The 20,771-nt window shown below is 37.2% G+C and overlaps 1 protein-coding gene across 4 annotated transcripts in view; it reads left to right on the top strand.

Moving 5' to 3' along the window:
- Positions 1–15,386, top strand: part of YAP1 (Yes1 associated transcriptional regulator) — an 89,738-nt gene extending 74,352 nt beyond the window's left edge. For all 4 annotated transcript variants that reach the window (XM_082784889.1, XM_082784891.1, XM_082784890.1 and 1 more), the window contains 3 exons: positions 5,335–5,465; positions 10,517–10,629; positions 11,235–15,386. In XM_082784889.1, coding sequence (XP_082641015.1) covers positions 5,335–5,465; positions 10,517–10,629; positions 11,235–11,473 — 483 coding nt within the window. In that variant the 3' untranslated portion in view covers positions 11,474–15,386. The remainder of the gene's footprint in view (positions 1–5,334; positions 5,466–10,516; positions 10,630–11,234) is intronic.
- Positions 15,387–20,771: the final 5,385 nt, after the last annotated feature.

The following is a 20,771-nucleotide window of genomic DNA, read 5'->3' on the forward strand; positions in this document are numbered from 1 at the left end:
TGATACACAGACTACTTACTTGTGATAAGACTGGAAGATTTCTCATTTGTCTGCCACTGATATTGAGGTATTTGCTAGTCAGATGAGCTTAATACATAGCTGCTTATGTGCTAGGCTCCTCCAGGTATGCTTGCTTATTTCATATCTTCTGCGTGTTCTCAGCACTGAATGAAGAGCCCTGTCTTGGAACCACATGCTGCCCCACGTCCTGTCCAGTCTGCTCAGTTCTTCTTTCTGAGTTACCTTTCTGTTATCTCTGCTGCTTTCTTGGTAGTTCTACATACCTGGAATATGCTCTGTGTTCATCATTTCATATTTATTGGTCCTTTTTATTTTATGAAGTACCTCTCTCACATTGTTGTTCTGTTGCCTCAGGCTTATTTCGTACCAACTTATGAGGGACATTCTGGAAACTCCTCTGTTCTTTGAAGAATCTGCAAAGACACTTGGCCAGTCTCTCACTGTTTTCTGAATCGCTTGTTCTTGTTTGATATTTGCTCCTACCTGCATAAAATATGAGCACTTACGGTGCTAAATCAATGCTGGTTTTGAAAGCTATTCCAGTGTCCTTTAATTTTGTCTCCATTTTAGCTGGTGGTCAGTTTGAACATATACCAATATAAAGCTGTGTTATTGTCAGATTTGTGATGTTTTCTAGAAAGCATGGAAGGCAGCATTAAAAACAAGTCCACTTTTGAGTTTTGCAGGCAGTTTCTATGGTGCTAGTAAAACTGGAACTATTGTTGAGCACTTATTTTTTTCCCATGTAATGTGTCATTAGGGAAAAAAAAAACAGCATAAATTTGTATATGAGGATTAAGTATTATGGTATCGTATTAAGCTGCTGACTTGCAGCTCTTTTTTAGGGAGTGAACTAGAGTGCAGTTATTGTTGGGTCTTGAAAAATGTGGAGTTTAAAGAAAGATTCAGATGTGTTGTATTGTTGATACATTTCAGTTTTATGGCTTTAAATTTCACGTGCTTATTTTAACTTAAGGTACATTTTTATGCTCAACATTTTCACTAAGATTTAAAATGTTTCTTTTGTTTCCTAGTGAATCCCAGTGTTGTCCATTGACATTCTCTCTCTTCTCAGCCATCCATGTGTTATCTGAAGCTGACCTAGACTGACAAAATAAAAATGATTTATCATGGTTTCATCAAGGGTATTAAGCTCTCAACAAAGAGAGAGTTACAGGGAGTGTTTTCAAAGGACTTTTTGCATTTTAAAAAGGCCAGAGGTACTGCTAAAGCAGAAGACTCATGATGACCTGAGTATGGGATGGCTGGCAGAACATACCAGCTTTTGCTAGAAGGAAGCAGAAATTGTTAGAGGGAGGCTATCCAACTCTGCTTGGTTTTCATGATTGCTGACACATACCTGGTTAACTGATGCTTTGGGGACATGCCATCTGGGCAGGTACAGTGCTTGGAGGCATGGTAGATAGCAAGAGGAATAGGAAGCGGTGGCACAGCAGAGGACTGCAAAACCAGACAAGAAACCAGACTCTACTTACCAATGTCTATTCCAGTTTATGCTGCCCTATCCACATTTGCAAAGGTGTTGTTTAAAAGCTTTTGTTAACAAAGTATTTATGCAAAAGACATTACGTAGAATTGTGCCAAGTGTATACGACACAATTAACAATCACTCTATCAGCATCACCTCTTAAATTAATTTTGCTGGTTTTTGTGATTGCAACACTAAATGATTTATGCTTTTCCCTTATTCTTCACTAATTGCATAACTCCTCATTGCCGAATTCATTTGTCTTCATCCATTCATGCATTTTCCCTGTTTCTTTTCTACATATACTTTAACTTTGTGGCTCTTAAATGAGATCTAGAATATTTGAAGTGATGAAATAATTGGTGCTGATAGTCTACCCGAAGTGCAGCCTTTCCCCTAACGCCTCTCTTCAATCCTATTGAAGCCTGTGGAGGGTTTGAATAGTTGAGCAGTGTTTGGAGACAGAAATGATACAACTGGACCTCTTCAAGTCAGTTTACCAAAATAAATATCCATTGAAGTTGACCAGTTTGTCATATGTTTAATATTGTAAGAATATGATACATGAGTTGCACAAGGGAGTCTTTACCTTTTCTCAGAACTTTTGTAAAGATAAAAGTGCTCTGAAAAGAGTAGTTTCATAAACTTAATTTGAACATGGTGTGTGTGACCTGGAACTTGATATAAAACTGTATGCAACTGTGAAAAGTACTGGATAAAGTCAGCCTGGTGAATTTACACAATACTTACCATATTTTTAAAATTACTTTGCTTAAGGAGATAGCAGATCATTTTGGTCTTGTATGTAATATCCAAACTTCAGATTCTGTATTAACAATAGGAATGCTAAGCTTTTATTTTCCCAGAGGTACTTAAAAAAAAAAAAGTTCGAGATACTTACAAAAATAGGATGAGATCAAGTTATAGAAATCTAAGCCAGGATTCTGTCATGGTTTTATTTTTGCCTCCAGACTTTAAATACTTCTAATAAAAGATATATTTTTAAAGCATGAATTAAAAGCCTGGAGTTCACATTGCTCTGTTTGTAGCTGGGACAGGCTTATACACTCCCATACATGTTTTTTAATTATAGGAAGCACATAGCTTCTTTATTGAAAGTCACTTTTATAAGGAAGAAATAAAAAGACTACTCTTCGAGCTACCCAAGTTTAGCTTCCATTACGTGCACCTTTTAGGAAAAATACACTTAATGTGGTCTTGAAGATTTATAGAAAACTTTGCCCCTCTTATGGAATTATTAAAAGTCATTCTGCATTTGTTTCTGAATAGCGTGGCTTTTCTGTAATTCCTTTCCATTCCAGACTCCCAGATTGACATAAATTTATTACTTGAATGAGTAATGGAATAACATTCTCTCTAGTGGGGAGAGCTGTAGTTCTGCCTCCTGAATAATTAGCATTAATGCAAACAGCTGTAGTTTTGCACTTCAGCAATGCTGTTGTTGAAACAAGAACAAAAATTAGTAGTAATATTATTAATTTCCTAGGTTGTACACACATAAGAATAGGCAAAATGCAGTTCTCTCTTCTGGTTTAATCTCTTTTCAGTGGATCTTTAGTGAAATGCAACTTTTCATTTGTAGCTAGCCAGTATATGAGTAGCATTTATTTTTACCGCAATGTTTAAGGTCATGTATTGCAAAACTTCAGTCAATCTTTACTACACATTAAGGATTTAGAAAATACAAAGGTAACTTTCTCATTTCCAAATTGCTTATTCTGTTGTAGTGACTTTTTTTCTTAAAGTACAGAGATTTTTTTTTCTTTATGCTAGCTTGGCAGGGACTGCAGCCCAAGGATGTACAAATGCAACATATGGATCAAATTGAGAGGGAAGGGGAAAAGGCCAAAGAGTTCTTGCCGCAGCCAGGTAGATGGAGAGGCATAAGAGCAGAGGTGTCACAGATTGACAGCTCTGCTGTCAGAGAATGAATGTGTATCATACCTGTATTACAGGTATGAGCCCACGGCTGAAAACATTCTAAAAGCAGTGGTGCAAATCCAAGTGATTTCCACCCCTGCCCTGCTTGTTGGACAAAATAGCAAGATGGATTTAGTTAGTAGCTGCATCATATGAAGGTAGTCTCACAGAGAAGGGAAGGTTCAAATGACATGTGGAAGAATTCTAGTCTCCAGAAGGGTAGAAATGTGAGCAAGTAGTTTTTGCAGTTCTTGAGTTGTCTCTGGGTTTGATGTGCTGAGACCTTCCTCAGATCACCATTTGTGAAGTGTTCCAAGAAAGATTTTTTTTTTTCATACCAACTTTTTTGTATCAAATCCAATGTAGCTGATAGAAGCTGGTAAACTTAGCTGTAAACCAACACCTCATTATATAGCCTTTGCACTTGGTTTTATTACATAAGAAAGTGAAAATCATAGAAATGGGTTAAAGATGCATACCATCCTGTGATCTGAACACAAGGACAAGGAATGTTAGTATTTATTAGGGCAGTAGCCAGTTAAGTGTTGGTGAACACCAGACTGTATTTACTTGGGGAAACAATCAGGTGCATCAGATTCAGAAAAAAAGACACTTGGTATGTTTGGTACATTTCTGCAAAGTTCTAATCAACTGGAGTGAGAAATCCTAGTACAAGATACAGAACTTGCTATTAAAGGAACATGTAGAATAATAAATTCACAGGAATTGTAGTGAATCACATGCAAGATTGGGAAAAAAATGTACAGTGGGGAAGTGTATTTAGCACAGTCTGCTGGAAAATATAGTAACCTTACATGTTATTTTTAAAGAAATCACTTAGAAGAATTGGAGAAAGAGTATTGTAATCTATATATAGTGTTCATATATTAATGTATGTGTGTATATAGTGCATATAACTGGATGAAGACCTCTCATTGTACAAATGAGGAATACTGATTATTGTTAAGACTGACAAGACAACTTTTGCTTGAGATTAGCTTCCCAGGCACAGATTGGATAATCAGGTACTACTAATGATGGTAACAAGATAGTCAAAAGATGATGGGTAACATGTAGATTATCTGTTTAAAAAGGGAACGGGGGCAGTAGAAATAACAGAAAATGTTCCTTTTCTCCACTTACCTTTAATTTTGCATATATATTTTTTTTAATGTTAAAACTTATTTTCAGTAAGTAATAATGATAAGCGTTATGGATGGATTGTGTGGTTCTACATTCGGTGCGTAGTAAGATGAGTAAAAATACATAATCTGAAGTTTGTGACTTCAAAAGTGCCGCCTTCTTTAGTTTTAATAAGGAATTATTAGGAATTGGAAGAGCTTTAAGATTTACTTTTGGGAGAAATCATTGAATTTATCAATCACAAATTTCAAAATATATCAAATGAGTGAATTGGAATATGTAGGGAAAGGCTTTAAACCTTGCTGAATAAAATAGGTGTGGTAAAAAGGATTAAAGGATTAAATAGGAAATTACAGGAAATAGGGAAAAAGAGCTAGTCACAGTGATGTTTCAGAGGTCAGATACTGTTAACTGTTCTTTTTGATCTTAAGAATAAACTTAGTAAAAGGATACTGAAATGCAATGAAAAAAATTACCTATATGTACTGATATTTATATACATAAATATATTTAGAGTGAAGTCCCTGTAATACTGGACATGGCTGGTTGAACTTCAGTTACCAATGAAGCCAATAAAAATTCTTGCTTTGTCTTCAGAAGCTTACTTTCATTTAAATCTTGTAACTGAAAACACTGAAAGCATCAGTTATCCTAGAATGTCATATGTTTATGTATCTGGAACATATTTGAATGTCTAACATGATCTTTTCTTTTCTCCTCGTTTTTCACTCCCGTTTTAGGAATTGGCTCTCCGTAGCCAGCTTCCAACAATGGAACAAGATGGTGGATCTCAAAATCCCGTATCATCTCCTGGAATGTCTCAGGAACTGAGAACAATGACTACAAATAGTTCTGATCCCTTTCTTAACAGGTTTGTAGGAGTAGCTACTGGAGGAAAAAAAAATTGATTTAAAATTCTGTTCAGTACTTGTAATAGTTTATTTTGAACATCTGTCTGTGCCAAAAGCCACAGCTGTAAATGAATCTTTCCTTAAATGGCAAGTCTAGTAAAAGTTGAGGATTAAAAGCTGTCTCCTGTGGGAGGAAGTAGTCTGTTCAGACTTGTAGGAAGGTTTTTTATTCAAAGTCATAACATGTTGCCTCTGCATAATCTGTTGACTAACAGTCATTTCAAATTACTGACTCAGAAGAATTTGTGAATAGCTTGCTATGAGATCAGATGAACTATGAGGCACATTTAGGACTACACCTTGAGGTTCATTTTAAGGTTTCTCTGTTCACCTCTCCCCATCGGTTCAGTTATTTAATTTAGCAGTATTTTTACTCTGTTAAATGTTAGCTGTGCAAACAGTGGAATGTTTCATTTTAAATACAGTATTAGTTGGAAGTGTGGGCCTTTCAATTTAAGAATTAGAATTTTGCAATATAGACTGGTGTTTTTATGTAACTTTTTCCTTAATCCGTCTGAGTTGAGGAACGTTTGTTTTCTTAGAAATACTGTTCTAATTACAGCTTGCAAATACTTCATGCTAACAAGCACAATTTTGGAAAACCTGCTGCAGCTTGTGATAAGTTGCATCTATATTTTTGTTTAGCATGCTGAAAAGGAAAGATGGAAATGACAAAAAAAATCTAATCTCTGAACCGCATACATTTTTTTAATTAATGGAGTAAAAAAATTACCTATTTTCACCAGTATTAAGTGGTTGAACTTAAGTTGTGGTCATTAATTTTGTAGTGCTCCACTGAACTATATTTTTAAAGTGGTCTAAACTGGTACCAACTCGGCGTCTGTTACCATTAGACAAAAAGATTACGTGTTCTATCAGAGTTCATCAGTACTTCTCTGCGTTACTTTGAAATGTTAGCCTAACTTTAGGGTGCTTACTGTAAGTTCTTATGTAGTATAACAGCCTTGTCCTTCTCTTTAGTGGTGCATTATTATATGTACGGGGGAAAAAAACCCACACGTTAATCTTAATTCTTTTGATGTAAGTCTTAACTTCCATGTTTTTGCCACCAATATAGTTTCAGCTCTGCTTGCAAGATAGGAGGTCCACATCATGTTAGGACCGGCGTAATTCTGGAGTTGAGCAAGACTAAATACCTGCTATAATTTCAGATACTGAAAACGTAAAAACTTCGTAAACCTTTGCTGCAATTACAAATTTCTTCCTCCATTCTTTTAAATTATGGAACGTTACTGATCTCTTACATCTCTACATCTCTGTTCTTCATCCCTCAAAAAGTATCTTCATTGTATCTAACTTTTTGCATTACTGACATTCTGAGATCTTAGTTTATGTCAGTTTAATCTACTTTTTATAGGAGTCTTGTCCATCTCTTCTAATTAGAATGAGGATTTGAGAAGTTCAGCAGATGGATGGCATGCTTTTACAGCATCTTGCCAATAGAATACGTTCATACAGTTTAGGTGATGTAAATAAAATCTGTTGCTCATAGTACTTTCACAGAATCACAGAATTGTGTAGGTTGGAAGAGACCTCCAAGACCATCTAGTCCAACCTCTGACACAACACTAACCAGTCCTCCACTAAACCATATCACTAAGATGTACTTTCTTCCACTACATGTCGTATTGTGTGTATAAGTGTTGCGCATGCTACTGTTGGGGAGGAAAAGCAGTTAACTTCTCAAGGTACGCTGTTCTTTATGTGTTGGAGAAAAGCAAATCAAAAAATCAGGCCTTGCATATGGAGAAGAAAACAGTGGTGGTTTGTTATTCAAATCCCTAAGTAAGTGTGATTTCCAAATTTTGGGTCAGTGTTTCAGGAAGACCTAGACCTCCTACACAAATAAATCTGCTTAGAAAACTTCATTTTTTTGTTAGGGGGAGGGCTTGTTTTCCATGGAATTCAACATGGAATCTGGTGTGATCTTTAGCTGTGCTAGCCCTGTGCCAACGAATAAAAAGGACAAGAAATCTTAAAACTGACTACCTACTGATCTATCTGAAGTTGCATTTTGAGCAATACCGTTGTGGGCAATAATTTCCCATACTATGACTATGAAATGAAGAAATTCTTGTAAATGGAAGATGGCCTTGGTGTGTTGTAGTAAAAACTAGCTTGAATTTTCTTGAAGGCTGTTGCCGTCATACATCAAATCCAATAATGTTTTAAAATTTATTTCTTAAAAAATGTAGTACCTTCACATCTTAAACTTGTTTTCTGCATCTTTAGGTTTTGAAATGGCCACTGTACTCTTCTCTATGTCAAATATTCCAGCAATGGACTAATTTGTTGTGCTTCTGTACATATGAAATGTAAAATGACAGATCTTTGCCTTGAATTACAAAGAGCAAAAAAGCTAGAAAGGACAAATTCAAATTATAAGTAGTTTTTTGCCAGGTTGATAATTAGCAAAGGGTACTTATTGTAAAGTGGGAATGTTACCATTTGCCCAGTTTTAAATATGTTTAGCTATTCCCTTTTTTTGTAGCCCGTACCAAATTCTGAAAAATCTATACCTGACTTGAGCTCAGATTTTTTTTCATTTGCATTTTGTGTTGAGCAGTGTTCCCTTCTAGATAATTTTATACACATCATTGCATTTAATTCTGACATATGCATAAGGGAAAGAGACTTCTTAAAGGACACTTGTGGATATGAGTGGATGTCACTTGTGGATCTGAGAACCAGATGCTGCAGTCTGGTGGTCCAGTAGTTTTGTCCTAATTGTCTCCGTTTTATCCCTTATGTTAAAGTTCAGACTTCCAGGAATACTTCCAGGAATGCTTTTTCTTTCCAGTGTATATAAAGTTCCAGGTGAAGCAGTCCTCCTAACTTTACATTCCAAAGTTCAGGTAGTTGAATATTTTCCACTCCTTACATATCCAGACCAAAACATCTCAATGCTACAGTGAAGCAATTCGAAAAAATGTACAGTGGTGTTCTCGTTTACGTAGTCAGTCTTCTGCCTGCTGTCTTCACGACCTACTATCTTTATGCTACGATTTATTTTTAAATGAAATATTTAACAATGCAGACTTTATTAAACAACTTCACCTTTTGATTTGCCACTCTGGTTATGTTTTTGGCTGTTAGATTTATATTGGCAGTGATGGTAATTCTCCATTTAATTCCTAAATCGGGCTTTCTTCTTTTGTATACAGACATTTTGACAAGTATTTATTGAAGAAGCATCCGCTCTATTTTGGGTAATGTAGTTTAGTTGCATGCAGTAATTTTGGGCAGTGTGATGACTGGATGAAGAAGTCCTTGCTGAAGCGAGGAAATGTGTATTAGGGTGATCTGGAGACAGGAGGGCTGGACATTCCAAGTGGGACCGCAGCAGCCAAAAAGCCTTCTCAGCCAGAATGATCTAGTTCAGCATAGTCTCAGTTCTGTGCCTAGTATTTTGTCTCGCAAAGTAAACCAGCATTTTTTTTCAAAGAAGTTTTAAATGGCTTTCTTTTTAAGGTTGTAATCAAATGTGTGGTGATACTATTTATAAATCAATCATGAGGGGGGAAAGAAGTGCTTTAAAGGTATAGAAAAGCTAGTTTTCTTTCTTGTGTGGCAAGGATGTCCTCATGAAATCTAAAATATATATAATATATATATATATATATGTATGTAATATATATTATATAAACACAGTTGATGGCATTTGACTTGCATCCGATGTTGAACAGCTGTTCAACTATTTTCAGTCCGGTTCTGCATGCTTGACAAGGCATACACTATGGATTTCACAAGTACATTACAAGCAGGATCAGTATGTCTTCAAATGCTAATAGAGCTGATGTACGGCTTAATTTTGTTTTGATTTGCACTTAGCATTCAAGGTAGAAAACCTGTAAAGGTCCTCAGTGAATGTAACCACAACCAGAAGAAATACAGATTGGAAAATGTTTTGTGAAGCTTGTATATTAGTAGACATGGGGTAGTGTTGTGTTCCTACAGCTGCTTCTGCTCATTTTGTCTGGTGTGACTGTTTGCATCCGTTAGCTATCATAGCAAAATGTTTTCAGATTTATGCTGATCTGTATCATTTGTATAACAAGTAGCAACCCCCCCCCTCCCTTTTTTGAAAATTGTTGTTCCAGCCAGGATAATGATTTGTACCGCTGTATATAGCTTTTCTTACTGTTCTACTTTCAAATGAATAATTGATCAAATTTATAAGAAAGTCAACTGAAAACTGGATGCATCCCCCTCAAGCTGGTCAAGTTGATCATTTGACTGGCCTACTCTTCACCCCCATCCCAAATTTCCCACTGCAGTAGTCTTGGTCTGCTGTGGCAGTAAGATGGCAGTAAGAAAACTAATGTATGTAAGGCCCCATGCCACCTGTTTTGCTAACTGTTCTGTCAACAAGATCATTCTAAAGAGGGTTTGTTTACAGGATGGCTTCTGTACCAGTGCTTGATTTATATTAGGGCACTCTCTTGCTATGACATGTGTGACTGCACCAGTAGTAATGCAGCAGTGGGAAGCAATGGATGAATTCCTAAAGGAGTTCCAACTTCAGCTCCTATTTAGTGACCTAGAAATGCCCTTCAGTGGCTGATGAAACAAGGGGATGTTAGTAGTTAAATTTTTTTTAAAACCTTAACAGAAATGTGAAATGGTACACCATTATTAAGTTTCATAATCGTTAAGGACAGTGATATGCTTCTGGTGGTTTTTAGCTGTGGGTGGGTGTGAAAAGTTTAAAACAATGCAGAACGTTGGTCATTTTTTTTAAAAGCCACTTAACTGTGTTCTTATTGAGTTAAATTGAACCTAAATAATATGGTTTTAATTGGAAAAGGTCTGCATAAAATAAAAACCAGGTGTCTCTTACAGACAGACTTCAGCTTTTAATTAGAATAGAGCATTTCTTCTGACAGCAATGTTATCAAAGCCCTTGAATTGGTTCTAACACAAACATCTAACTATTTTAATTGCTTAAGTACTCTACCCTCATTTTTTTTCTGCCTTTCTTCTATTACAGTGGAACATATCATTCCAGAGATGAAAGCACAGATAGCGGACTTAGCATGAGCAGTTACAGTGTACCCAGAACCCCCGATGACTTCCTGAACAGTGTTGATGAGATGGATACAGGTTTGTTTTTCTAAACAGTCTTAACGCATGCTTCCCAAATATGCTTGTGTCAAATGCTCAGCCCCATTGCAATGGAAACAAGCAACTCTGAGAAACTCTGAGAAATTTTTTGCATAGTTGTTCTTCCTGCTTCTGTTTCTATAACAGAAACGTTGTAGTTAAATTTGTGAAAGGCATACTTGTAATAAATTCTGTTGGGAGGGGGTGGGGCAGAGCTCATAAATAGTATCACTACTGTAGTTACATGGAATTTGAGTTTGCTTTTTTTAAAAAAACTCGTTATAACACCACCTCAGCAGTATTGCTAATATTTCTCCAAACAGAATTTGACTGAGCATTGCCTTTTAAGCATAAAAATAAAAATATGCTAAATGATATCAAAGATATGTAGAGATTCAGATTAGTAAGTTAAAGTTGAACAAAGGCAAGTTCTTTGCATGTCTGCATGCAGTTAAGTCATCTTGGGTTTTCGTGATGGATTTCTGTGAATCACACTGCTTGTATGATGCAAGAGATCCAGGATTAACCTTTAGCCAGTTGTGATAAGTTGTAGGTTTGGTACCTCCAGTATATTTAATGTCCCTCTTGATTTGTTTTTTAACTAGGTGACAGTATCAGCCAAAGTAACATCCCGTCCCATCAGAACCGTTTCCCAGACTACCTTGAAGCCATTCCAGGGACAAATGTGGACCTTGGGACACTGGAAGGAGATGGAATGAATATAGAAGGAGAAGAACTGATGCCAAGTCTGCAAGAGGCTTTGAGCTCTGACATCCTTAATGACATGGAATCTGTCTTGGCAGCCACCAAGCTAGATAAAGAGAGTTTTCTTACTTGGTTATAGGGGCCTCAGGGAGACTGAATTCTAAATCTGTGAAGGATCTAAGGAGAATAGGACACCTGTATCTGAAGTTCAGAACAAGCCAGTGTGGCACACTTTGGCTTGTGTTCAGAAAAAGTAAATGAACAAATATTCAACAAGATTCTTTCATTTTGCTCTTCCTTGTCCATCGCTGCTGTTATATATTGCTGACTTTTTTCCACAGTTGACTCTGAAGAACAGACATCTTCTTCATCTTTTTCTATTGCTGTTGCAACTACTGTTGGGGTGGGGGGGAGATGATGAGCCTATTTGGATGACGAATGCCATTCCTTTTGTCCTAGTGTGCGCTTGCATATCATTTTATCTAAGTACTCAGATTTGAGAGTTAATTTCTGCATGACACTGCTTGTAGTTTGCTCAGCTAGTTGTCTCCTGCTGCCTGTGGCAAGTGGTAAAACATGACATACTGGGGTGACAAGCCAAAAATGATGTATCTGGTCAAAAGAAGTCAATACTGATTTGGAGATACAACTTAAAGGAGGGCTGAAGACTTTGGCATTAAGAGTTGCTACCGATAGCTCTTTCATTAGCCACAAAGTGCTCTTGTTCATATTTTATGTTATAGTAAATCATGAGTCATTTTACATAGAAACATATATGAACTTTGATTGTTGCCACTTATTCTAGCCTAACTCTTGTTTGTCAAAAATAGTTTGATTATTTTTGTTAGTTGGTTTAACTGTAGCTGTAGGATGGGAAGTAATTCTAGGTGTTTTTTTAAATAGTGAAATCTTAAGGTTTTTTTTCTGATTTCACATAGTCTTATTTAAATCTGAATTGTCTGCTTTTTTTTATACCTAAAACATGCCTATTGTAGCCTGATAAGCTAGTGAGTACATAAAACAGTATGTTTCCCTGTAACTTTTTTATTTTTTAAAGGCTAGCTTTGAATGTAATCATTAGAATTCATGACCAGTGGCTTATTTTTCATGTTTCTTTGCAAGATTTTAAATTAGAATCTAAGTGTGGTATATATAATTTTAAAACGTATTTTAAAGTAGCAGAAACCATTTTAAAATGACAGATGCATCTTATCTCTCTTCTGGTTTTCAGTTTTGATATCTAAGTGAGCTTAGAATCCTTAACAAGGGGGGGGGGGACCTTTATTAAAAGTTTCTCTCAAGTTAGCATGGAAAAATAGTCTGAACTTAATATCACTCTTAAGTTGCAATGAAAAGGCTAGAACACCAAAAAATAAAAAAATTAAAAAAAATCCTCAATTAAAAACTCCGAAGTGTAATAGTTGTCAAATTCCGTTTGGTGAAAAATAAGCCCTGGACACTATGTAGAAGACTGTAAAGATACGTGTTAGATGGTGACATGAGCAAGTAATGAAGTGTATATTAGTAGTAGAGCTTAGCATGGGGTAGAGGTGAATATGAGTTATCTTTATTTTAACAGGAAAAGATGTATCACTAAGTTGTCTGCAGGAGTTGACAGTTTCCAAAGAGTATTTTTAAATGAACAAAATGAGCATGAATCAAACTTTCAGTATAAGCTATGATGTTTTGCGGGGGGTGGTTTTCTTCTGACGAAAAGTAGTGTCACCAGTTAGCACCTCTATAACTAAGGGCCTGTCACCATTCTCAACGTGAGCCTTTATTTTCAAGGGTGTGTAACACAATTTTAAGGATACTGTAAGCATGAAGCTTGGTTTTTAAAAAAAAAAAAAAAAAAAAATCTCATCTAGCAGGGACTTCTCCCAGGGGGAGATTTTTGGTGTGTTTTGTTGTTGTGTTTTTTGTTTCATTTTTGTTTGGTTTTGGTTTATTTTTGGTTTATTTTTGTTTTGTTATTTCTTTTTTTTTTCTTTTTTTTCTTTTTTTACAATTTTTTCATGTTAGGAATGGATCAACAAAAAAAATCATTGCCGTTACTTGGAATTTTATGCTTCAGAAATAGTTCCAATAGGATAAATTTAAAGAATGAAAACTCTGAAAAAGTCTCATTTTAAAAACTGAAGCAGCAGAGGCAGAGATCTGAATTTTGCCACTATAAATGTACTTCTAGTACCTTACATAAGAATATTAGTATTTGAAATACGCAAAATTGTGGCCTGCTATGAAATACAGGCAGGTTTTAAAATAGCAATGTTCAAAACACTTCCACAATGACGAGTATATTCTGCTACGTTCAGCAATTAATAGGCCACTTATATATTGTGCAATGACACGGTAGCTCCTGAAGCAGTATATTGTGTCCAAGATAGGGATTTTAGTAGCATTTTTACAATTTCATTACAAATTCTCTCTTCTTCCCTTCAGGAAAAAATGACACTAAGCTGTTGTAACTTGAATGGTATGACTTAAAACCACAACAGCAAGGAAATTCAGCATTGTTTCCATTCAGTTGTCTTCCACAGTTGTATCCAGGTATAATAGCACATACAATGCACTGAGTGCAGACTCCTGACATGCTGTACCTTGGTACAACAGGGATGTATACAGAACAGGTTTTCTTTCCTTGCTTTTGTGTGTTTGTTGCAGCTTTAATATTTGAATGTTTTCTTCTCATTGTAAAAACACTAAATGGCTTATACTGTATTTGGGTAGCACTGCTTAGGGTAGATACTGACAAACTGGGAATCCTTGAACTGCTCTAACATTAATTCTGTTTTGTGATACTTATTTTAATTGATTTTAATACATTTCCGTTCTCTCATTTATTAGGAAACATACCATAGACATGCTGTACTGTTGGCAATCAACACTAATTTGGATTTTTTTTTTTTTTATTCTGCAAATGCATTGTTTGATGAAGTGGTTAAAATTGTTCGAAATGCAAAAGTTTTTTGGGTAGTATTTTATACTGATGTATATATTGAAACAAATCATTGTAATAATTGTAATAGCTTTTAGTTTTAAATACACTACATGCAGACAGATGGGGCTGTACAGTACTGGGCTGTTCAACACCTGGGCAGGGCTCCTGCTTGGGAACAGGTTGCAGTGTCAGTAAAACACATGGATCAAATATTGTACCATTCAGTGTTGGCGCTCACCAATGCAAAAGGCAAAGAGACGATTTCAACATAATTAACACTACGTAGCTCTCACACATCTGGTAAATCAGTACTAAAGTGACCTTTTCACTTACAAGCATGTTTTTTATACAAATTAACAAGTGTGCCTGTGTAAAATAATTTGTTTTCTGTATCTTGGAAAAAATACTCTACACATTTAGAATGTTGTATGTTAGAGAACTCTTAAATGCACCCTTGTCAAAAATTACATATATTAGTTACCCATGTTACTTTTTAGATATGAGCATGACTGTAAGTTAGGTACTTAAGTACGTTCTGTTACATTATTTTCTTTATGTAATACTTTTTTCAGTTGTTTTATTTGGTATAAATATATACTTTGTGCTTAAACATCTTGATTCGTTTTTAACATTCAGTAGAATGTAATGACATCAGTTTCCTTCAGTGAGATGGATGCAGTGAACTGTTGAATTCCTATTTTAGTTTGTCTTTTTTTGTCCTCCTCGTCACAGTTCTTGTAATCGTAAACTCCAGTCCTGCAAACATTGTGTACAAGCTTACCTAAGGGACAGAGGAGTCCCACTGAACTCTTAGCGTTGAAGTACACATCTCCATGTGCTTGCAGTAACGAAGAGAGAGAGACTGTATTGAGCCTTGTACCGTTCATGTAAAACAACACTGCGATTGCATATGGCAGTTTAGCGAGAGCTGGTAACAAAATCCCTTATCTTCTGTAAGGAAGCGTCCTCTTTTTGCAGATATGTTTGCAATGTTCTGGATTTTCCACATGGCAGACACTTTGTTGGTTAACTCAAGGCATACACAATAACTTGTGGCAGACCATCAATAAAGACACACTATTCTCATTCCCAAGTTTTGACTTATGAAATGTGAAATGTGTAATGGCATAATTTGAAAGGGCACAAGTTAAAATTTTGATGGGGTTTGCTAATTTTGACCTATAAAACAAATTTGGAAAAGTTTGTTTTTTTGTTTTTTTTTTTTTTTTTTTTTTATGCAATGCAATTCTTGATGGCTGAAGTCACAGCTTTGTTTCTTAGTAGTTTGAGTTACTAGTATTGAACACCAAAATGCCTCAGCCCTGCAAAATTCAATGTAGTTGCGTGTTTTCATAGTTAAAGGTGTAGGACTTAATGTTTCTGTATTAGTGTCTTTTACTCATGAGCTCATAGCTGTGTTTGCTCATTCAGATCCTTTAAATTACAACCTAACCTATCATACCTCACACCTGGGAGTAGGAAGCCTGTGCCAGGGCATGCCAGGGCACCAGTTTTATTTGCTGATAGCGCTATCACTATCTGCCATTTGTAAGGTGGTGACATACTGCAGCAGTTGGAGTACGAGTGACCTTCTGAGGCAGCCCCAAACAGACAGGCTGCACTACAGCAAAGCAGGATACCTGGTCCAGGTGTTCCAAGCTCGCTTGGGAATTCTTGTTGAAATACTTTCAACGCAGTTAAAAAAGTAGTGGTTTTACTGAGCCAGAAATAGCATGCCTCCGAGGAAGCTTTGAGCCTTCCTTATGATAATGTACGAGTTAGCAGGAGGAGAAGAGGGGAGGAAGGCATTTTTCACCCAGGATCATTAAGAAAATAATTGTTTGAAATCAAGCTACAATCTGATAAACTCCTCCTGTGTGGGAGGTTCTTTCTGGGATAAAAGTGGGCACATCAATTTTATTTAGTGTGTCAGTATCCTGTGTTTTCCTGTAGGAAAGTGAAGGTGTGCTGCTGGTGCCGTGTCACCACCACTTCTTACTGCTAGCAATTGTCTTCCTATTTTGATGACGCCTAAACTCAGGATGCAGATGACAAGTGTAATGAGAAATCATGGCTGATGTGAAATGGTAAAGCTTATGCCAGCTGAAAAATCAAATTGTCTTCAGTGTAGAGTAGAGCTTTATTTACCAACATTGACCAGTACTTAATACCTCTAGGCTAGTGTATTTTTCTCTCTAAAGAAACAAGTAATTGAGGAAGCATGATGAAAAAGAAGCATATACATAGCTGTGCATCTGATAAAGCTGCCCAGTCAGTTTTGTGGAAAACTCATGATTTTTCCTTTCCTGACATGCTTCTCTCTAGTGAAGATGCCATAATAGTGAATACTGCAAATGCAGGCTGACCAGTGGCCTTCCCTATATATGTGGACAAAGTTGGTCCTCCAGTCATAATTCTTTGTATATTAAATAGGCTTGAATTGGAATGAAAGCCAAGGTATTGGCTTTTCCTATCCTTTTATTAAGGAATTCAAAAAAAAAAAAAAAAAGCTTGAATGGTCAAGAGTAGCACAAGAGGTTTTCTCTTTGATGTCAGGCAACAACAAAAGATTTCTATTTTTAAAAACACATTTCAGGTGAGGTATACTATCCCATTCTCCTTCTCCCATGTATGGTATCTCTGAACTTGATTTAATTTCTGAATTTAGTTACTGTATTGGCCATCTTCAAGTTCTGATATAACACTTGAAGACTTTAACCAAGACCAGGACCGTAGGGCTCATCCGGAGTTGCTGCCCTTTGGACCACAGTTGTCACCCTGGTGCAAGTCTGTAGCAGAAGGCAGGCTGAGCAGAGACCTTTTCCAGACTTCACCAAGCGATCTGCTCCTTCAGCTGAGGACAGAGGGTATGAAAGGATGGCTCGGAGGCCTCTGAGAGGTCCAGCTGTAACTGGACAGTGTCCCCAGTTAAAGAGATGCTGGTTGTGCACGCATGTGGCAAAATCCCAGAGCCCTGCTCTTAAGCAGTGTGATTCAAATGGCAGTGTCTGATAGCAAATGGTAGCATCTGTGAGGTGCCTGGGGGTCGGGCTGGTGGCTTTCAGCCTGTGATCCTGCAAGGGGCTGTGGAGCTGTGCCCAGCCAGAAGCTGCTGAGGGCAGCCCGGCTAGACCAGCCGGCCCCAATTTGAGCAGGACAGCTTGAGGCTGCTGAGAAAGTCCCAGTGTCTAAAATGGTGACAACTGCAGGACTTGTTAAAGCCCTGCTGCAACTGCAGACTGGCCTTTTGCATTCATAGGCAGCAGTATTTTTAAACCCATCTCCTTTATTCATTTTTTTGTTATTTTGTTTGTTTTCACATAGTGTGTGACTCCTGCTAAAGTTTGCTGTTAACAGCATTTCAGGATCTTTCTCTAATGCAAGACTAAAATAGCCTTCTGAGCATGAAGTAATGTCCAGGGAAAGCAGAGCTCGCAATGATAAATACCCCAGAGTTTCCCCTAAAAGCATGTTTATTGTTAAACACTGAAATATGTACCTGGTCCCGGTTCAAAATAACAAGAGAAAAGGAGATAATTCCTCTTAGCATTCCCTGCATTCTTACTCAAGTAGCAAGGGGTTTGACCCGCAGGCATTTTGCTCAGTCCTTTGGAGGCACTTGGTGAATTAAATTTGGTAACTTTTATATGGATATAGGTTCCTCTGTAAATTATCTGTATGAGAGAAGCACTAGTAGATCAGAAAAAAAAAAAAAAAAAAAAAAAAAATTTCTGTGCAGCTTTGTCACAAAGCTAGAAAACCAGTCAGCCAAACAGTAATACAGAGTTTCTCTCAACTGTATACTAGCCTGGGCTTGGAAAATAAGGTGCTTTTTAACATAAAAAATCCGTGATTGCAGTAAGGATCAGGCTTACAATGGTTGTGATTTCATTGCAGGTGAAGCTTAACTTGTGGTGTGCTTTTTGCTTTGTGGTCACCTTGAAAACAAAGCAGTGAATGAAGTCTGAGGAAGTCCATGAAAATAGGAGGGCAGCCGGTCCGTGCTGCTGTGTTGGCCAGAGCTCTGCAGCTGCTTTTAGCCATGTCTCCCTTCTGATGAAGTGAAGATATCTGGTGGACTCGTCTCTGTGCGAACTGGCTGCACATTTGCTTGCATTTTATTTTTAATGTCACTAACTTTTAACAGATGGCCACGTTATTGAAGCGAGCGTGCTGGTGACAAATGAAACCAAGGATGAAAATGTTCTTTAAAATATGGTGTTGGGTATGCCCAAGCTGAGTAAGAGCTGTCCTGGATAAAGGGGACTCCCACCTGGCTATGCTTTGCTTTAAGCAAGGCATTTTAGCAGTGCACAGGAAAGCTGTGTGGCATGGTTCTACTCGTTTCATGGGAGCACTGAAATGTTAATGTTTGCAAAGTGCTTTGAGGGTAAAAAAGTGCTTTGCTGGTTTTGGCTAATTTTACTGAGTGGCATCACCAAGAAGTAGGACTGCAATTCAAGCAATACAGTATGAGGAATGCATCCTATTCTACTAGTTTAATCCCACAAATCCATTGCAGAAAGGTAATAGGTCAGTGCACGTCAAACAGCAGCTTTCACTGGCATGGGGATGCTCAGGAGGAAGAGGGGGCTAGTTCAAGTTACCTTTCTCTGCTGCTCACCAGACAAAAACTTAAAAAAAACTGAAATTACCTGGTGCTTGCTGGAAGGTAAGAGTGCATGAGCGATGTGCACCACTTCTTTGTTCTCTGGAAACTTCTGTGCCTAAGTCCTTGGGTTTTAGCTGTTCCCCTGATTCAGCTTTTTGGTGGAGTTTTAGTGAGTAATCTTTCTGGGAAGTCTGAGTAGGCTTTTAGTTGTAAAATTGTATTGATTAATTCTGGGTGTGAGGGTGAGAAAATCTTGTTTCATTATGCATATACTTAAATATATATATATATACACACATGCACAGAGTAATGTTGCATCCATTTGTGTGTGTATCTATAGACACACAGTTAAACACTAAATTTGTGCCTAAAGACAACTCAGTTATTCATGAGCATTTGGTCTAGACTCGTAAGGAAAGAACCAGTAAAAGTGCATCTCAGTTACTAGGTCTGCGTGGTTGTTGCTTATCTCCAAATCTCCAGGTTTTAGGTGTGATGCAGGAGCATTTCAATCACAATTAACACTAAAATTAGTAATAAGAGAACACGGATGTGCACACTATTAAGCTATGCTGCATCTGAAGAAACTATGTGCAAGTAAGGTTACTTTTTAGATGCTTAAAGGCACCTTGCAAAAAACTAAAAAGGGGCTGGGGTAAGAGAAGACGAGCTGCTTCTCACCTCCCTCTCCCGTGAAAGCGCATCTCTTGCTTCTATGCTGGGACATAAAGAAAGTGAGTTGGCTTCAGATGAGATTTGTCTGCTCTGAAGTCGACCTTCGAGCTTAAGGCATGGCTCAGGCTACACACCTCAGTATACGTGCGTTCTACAATGCCTAATTCATGGCGTGCATACACGCACACAGGTGTGTGTGTGCCTAAAGTGATGGAGCTGGTATACCATGGAGCAAGATGTTTGCTCATATCAGAGATAAAAGCCCTAATAGGTGCCTAATAGTAACAGGGAACCACGTTCCTCTGATACACAGCACATACTTTGCTACTCGCTTGAGTTACTCTTTTTAAATAGAGATTAAGACATTTTTTGGATTACTTCTCCATCCCCAAAATCCCATGACAGTTGCTGGGGTTTCTTTTGTTTTTGTAGATGTAAGCTGCCTCCCTGGGTGGGCACAGAATGTTTTAAAATGTATTAACATGGGTTTATTCCACATTGGAGTGTAACTAGTTCTGTGCCTCCTTTGTAGAACAGTAGTGTTGGTATATAAGATGACATATAAGGTATATAGGGTGATGTCTTGGCGTTTGAAGCTGATACAGTGTGCTTTTCAAGTCTCTGACCTTAGGTTTTGAATGAGCCTTTTGGACTGCATGCTGTGCTTGCATAGGATCTGGTCTGCTACTGGAACAACAAGCAGACTTCTATATCCCATAATAGGCAAACTGAGTGCTCCGACTGTCTCCAGCCTTGACTCTGGTGGCTGTTCTCTTAGGCTTCTCTTTTTTCCATCATGTCATCTGTAAAAATGTATGATACCCTTCCTGTATTATTCAAATACTTGGATCTCAGCAGGAATGTCTACAATTTATGCATTTGTGTGTTAAAGCATTTACATACATTTGTGAACTGTATTTAGAATAAATACACAGAATTTGGAGGGGCTCTGAGAACTAAAACAAGATCAGATAGTGAAGTGCTTAGGAAACAAAAAAAGCTGATACAGGGGTATACATTCAGATAGTTGATTTTGCTACAGGAATTGAAGATGAGGAACTGGTAGTTCAGCAAATAAAATAATTTTTTGTGCTTCAAGAGGACATCGCAAAACTGATTTGTCAACTTTTTGCTCTTGTAAAAATGTATATGCTCTCATGAGATGCATGAACATAAATACAACCAGCTACAGGGCATTGAGCAGCTGGA

Source organism: Aythya marila, assembly GCF_965140915.1.
Source record: "Aythya marila genome assembly, chromosome: 1".
Taxonomy (NCBI): domain Eukaryota; kingdom Metazoa; phylum Chordata; class Aves; order Anseriformes; family Anatidae; genus Aythya; species Aythya marila.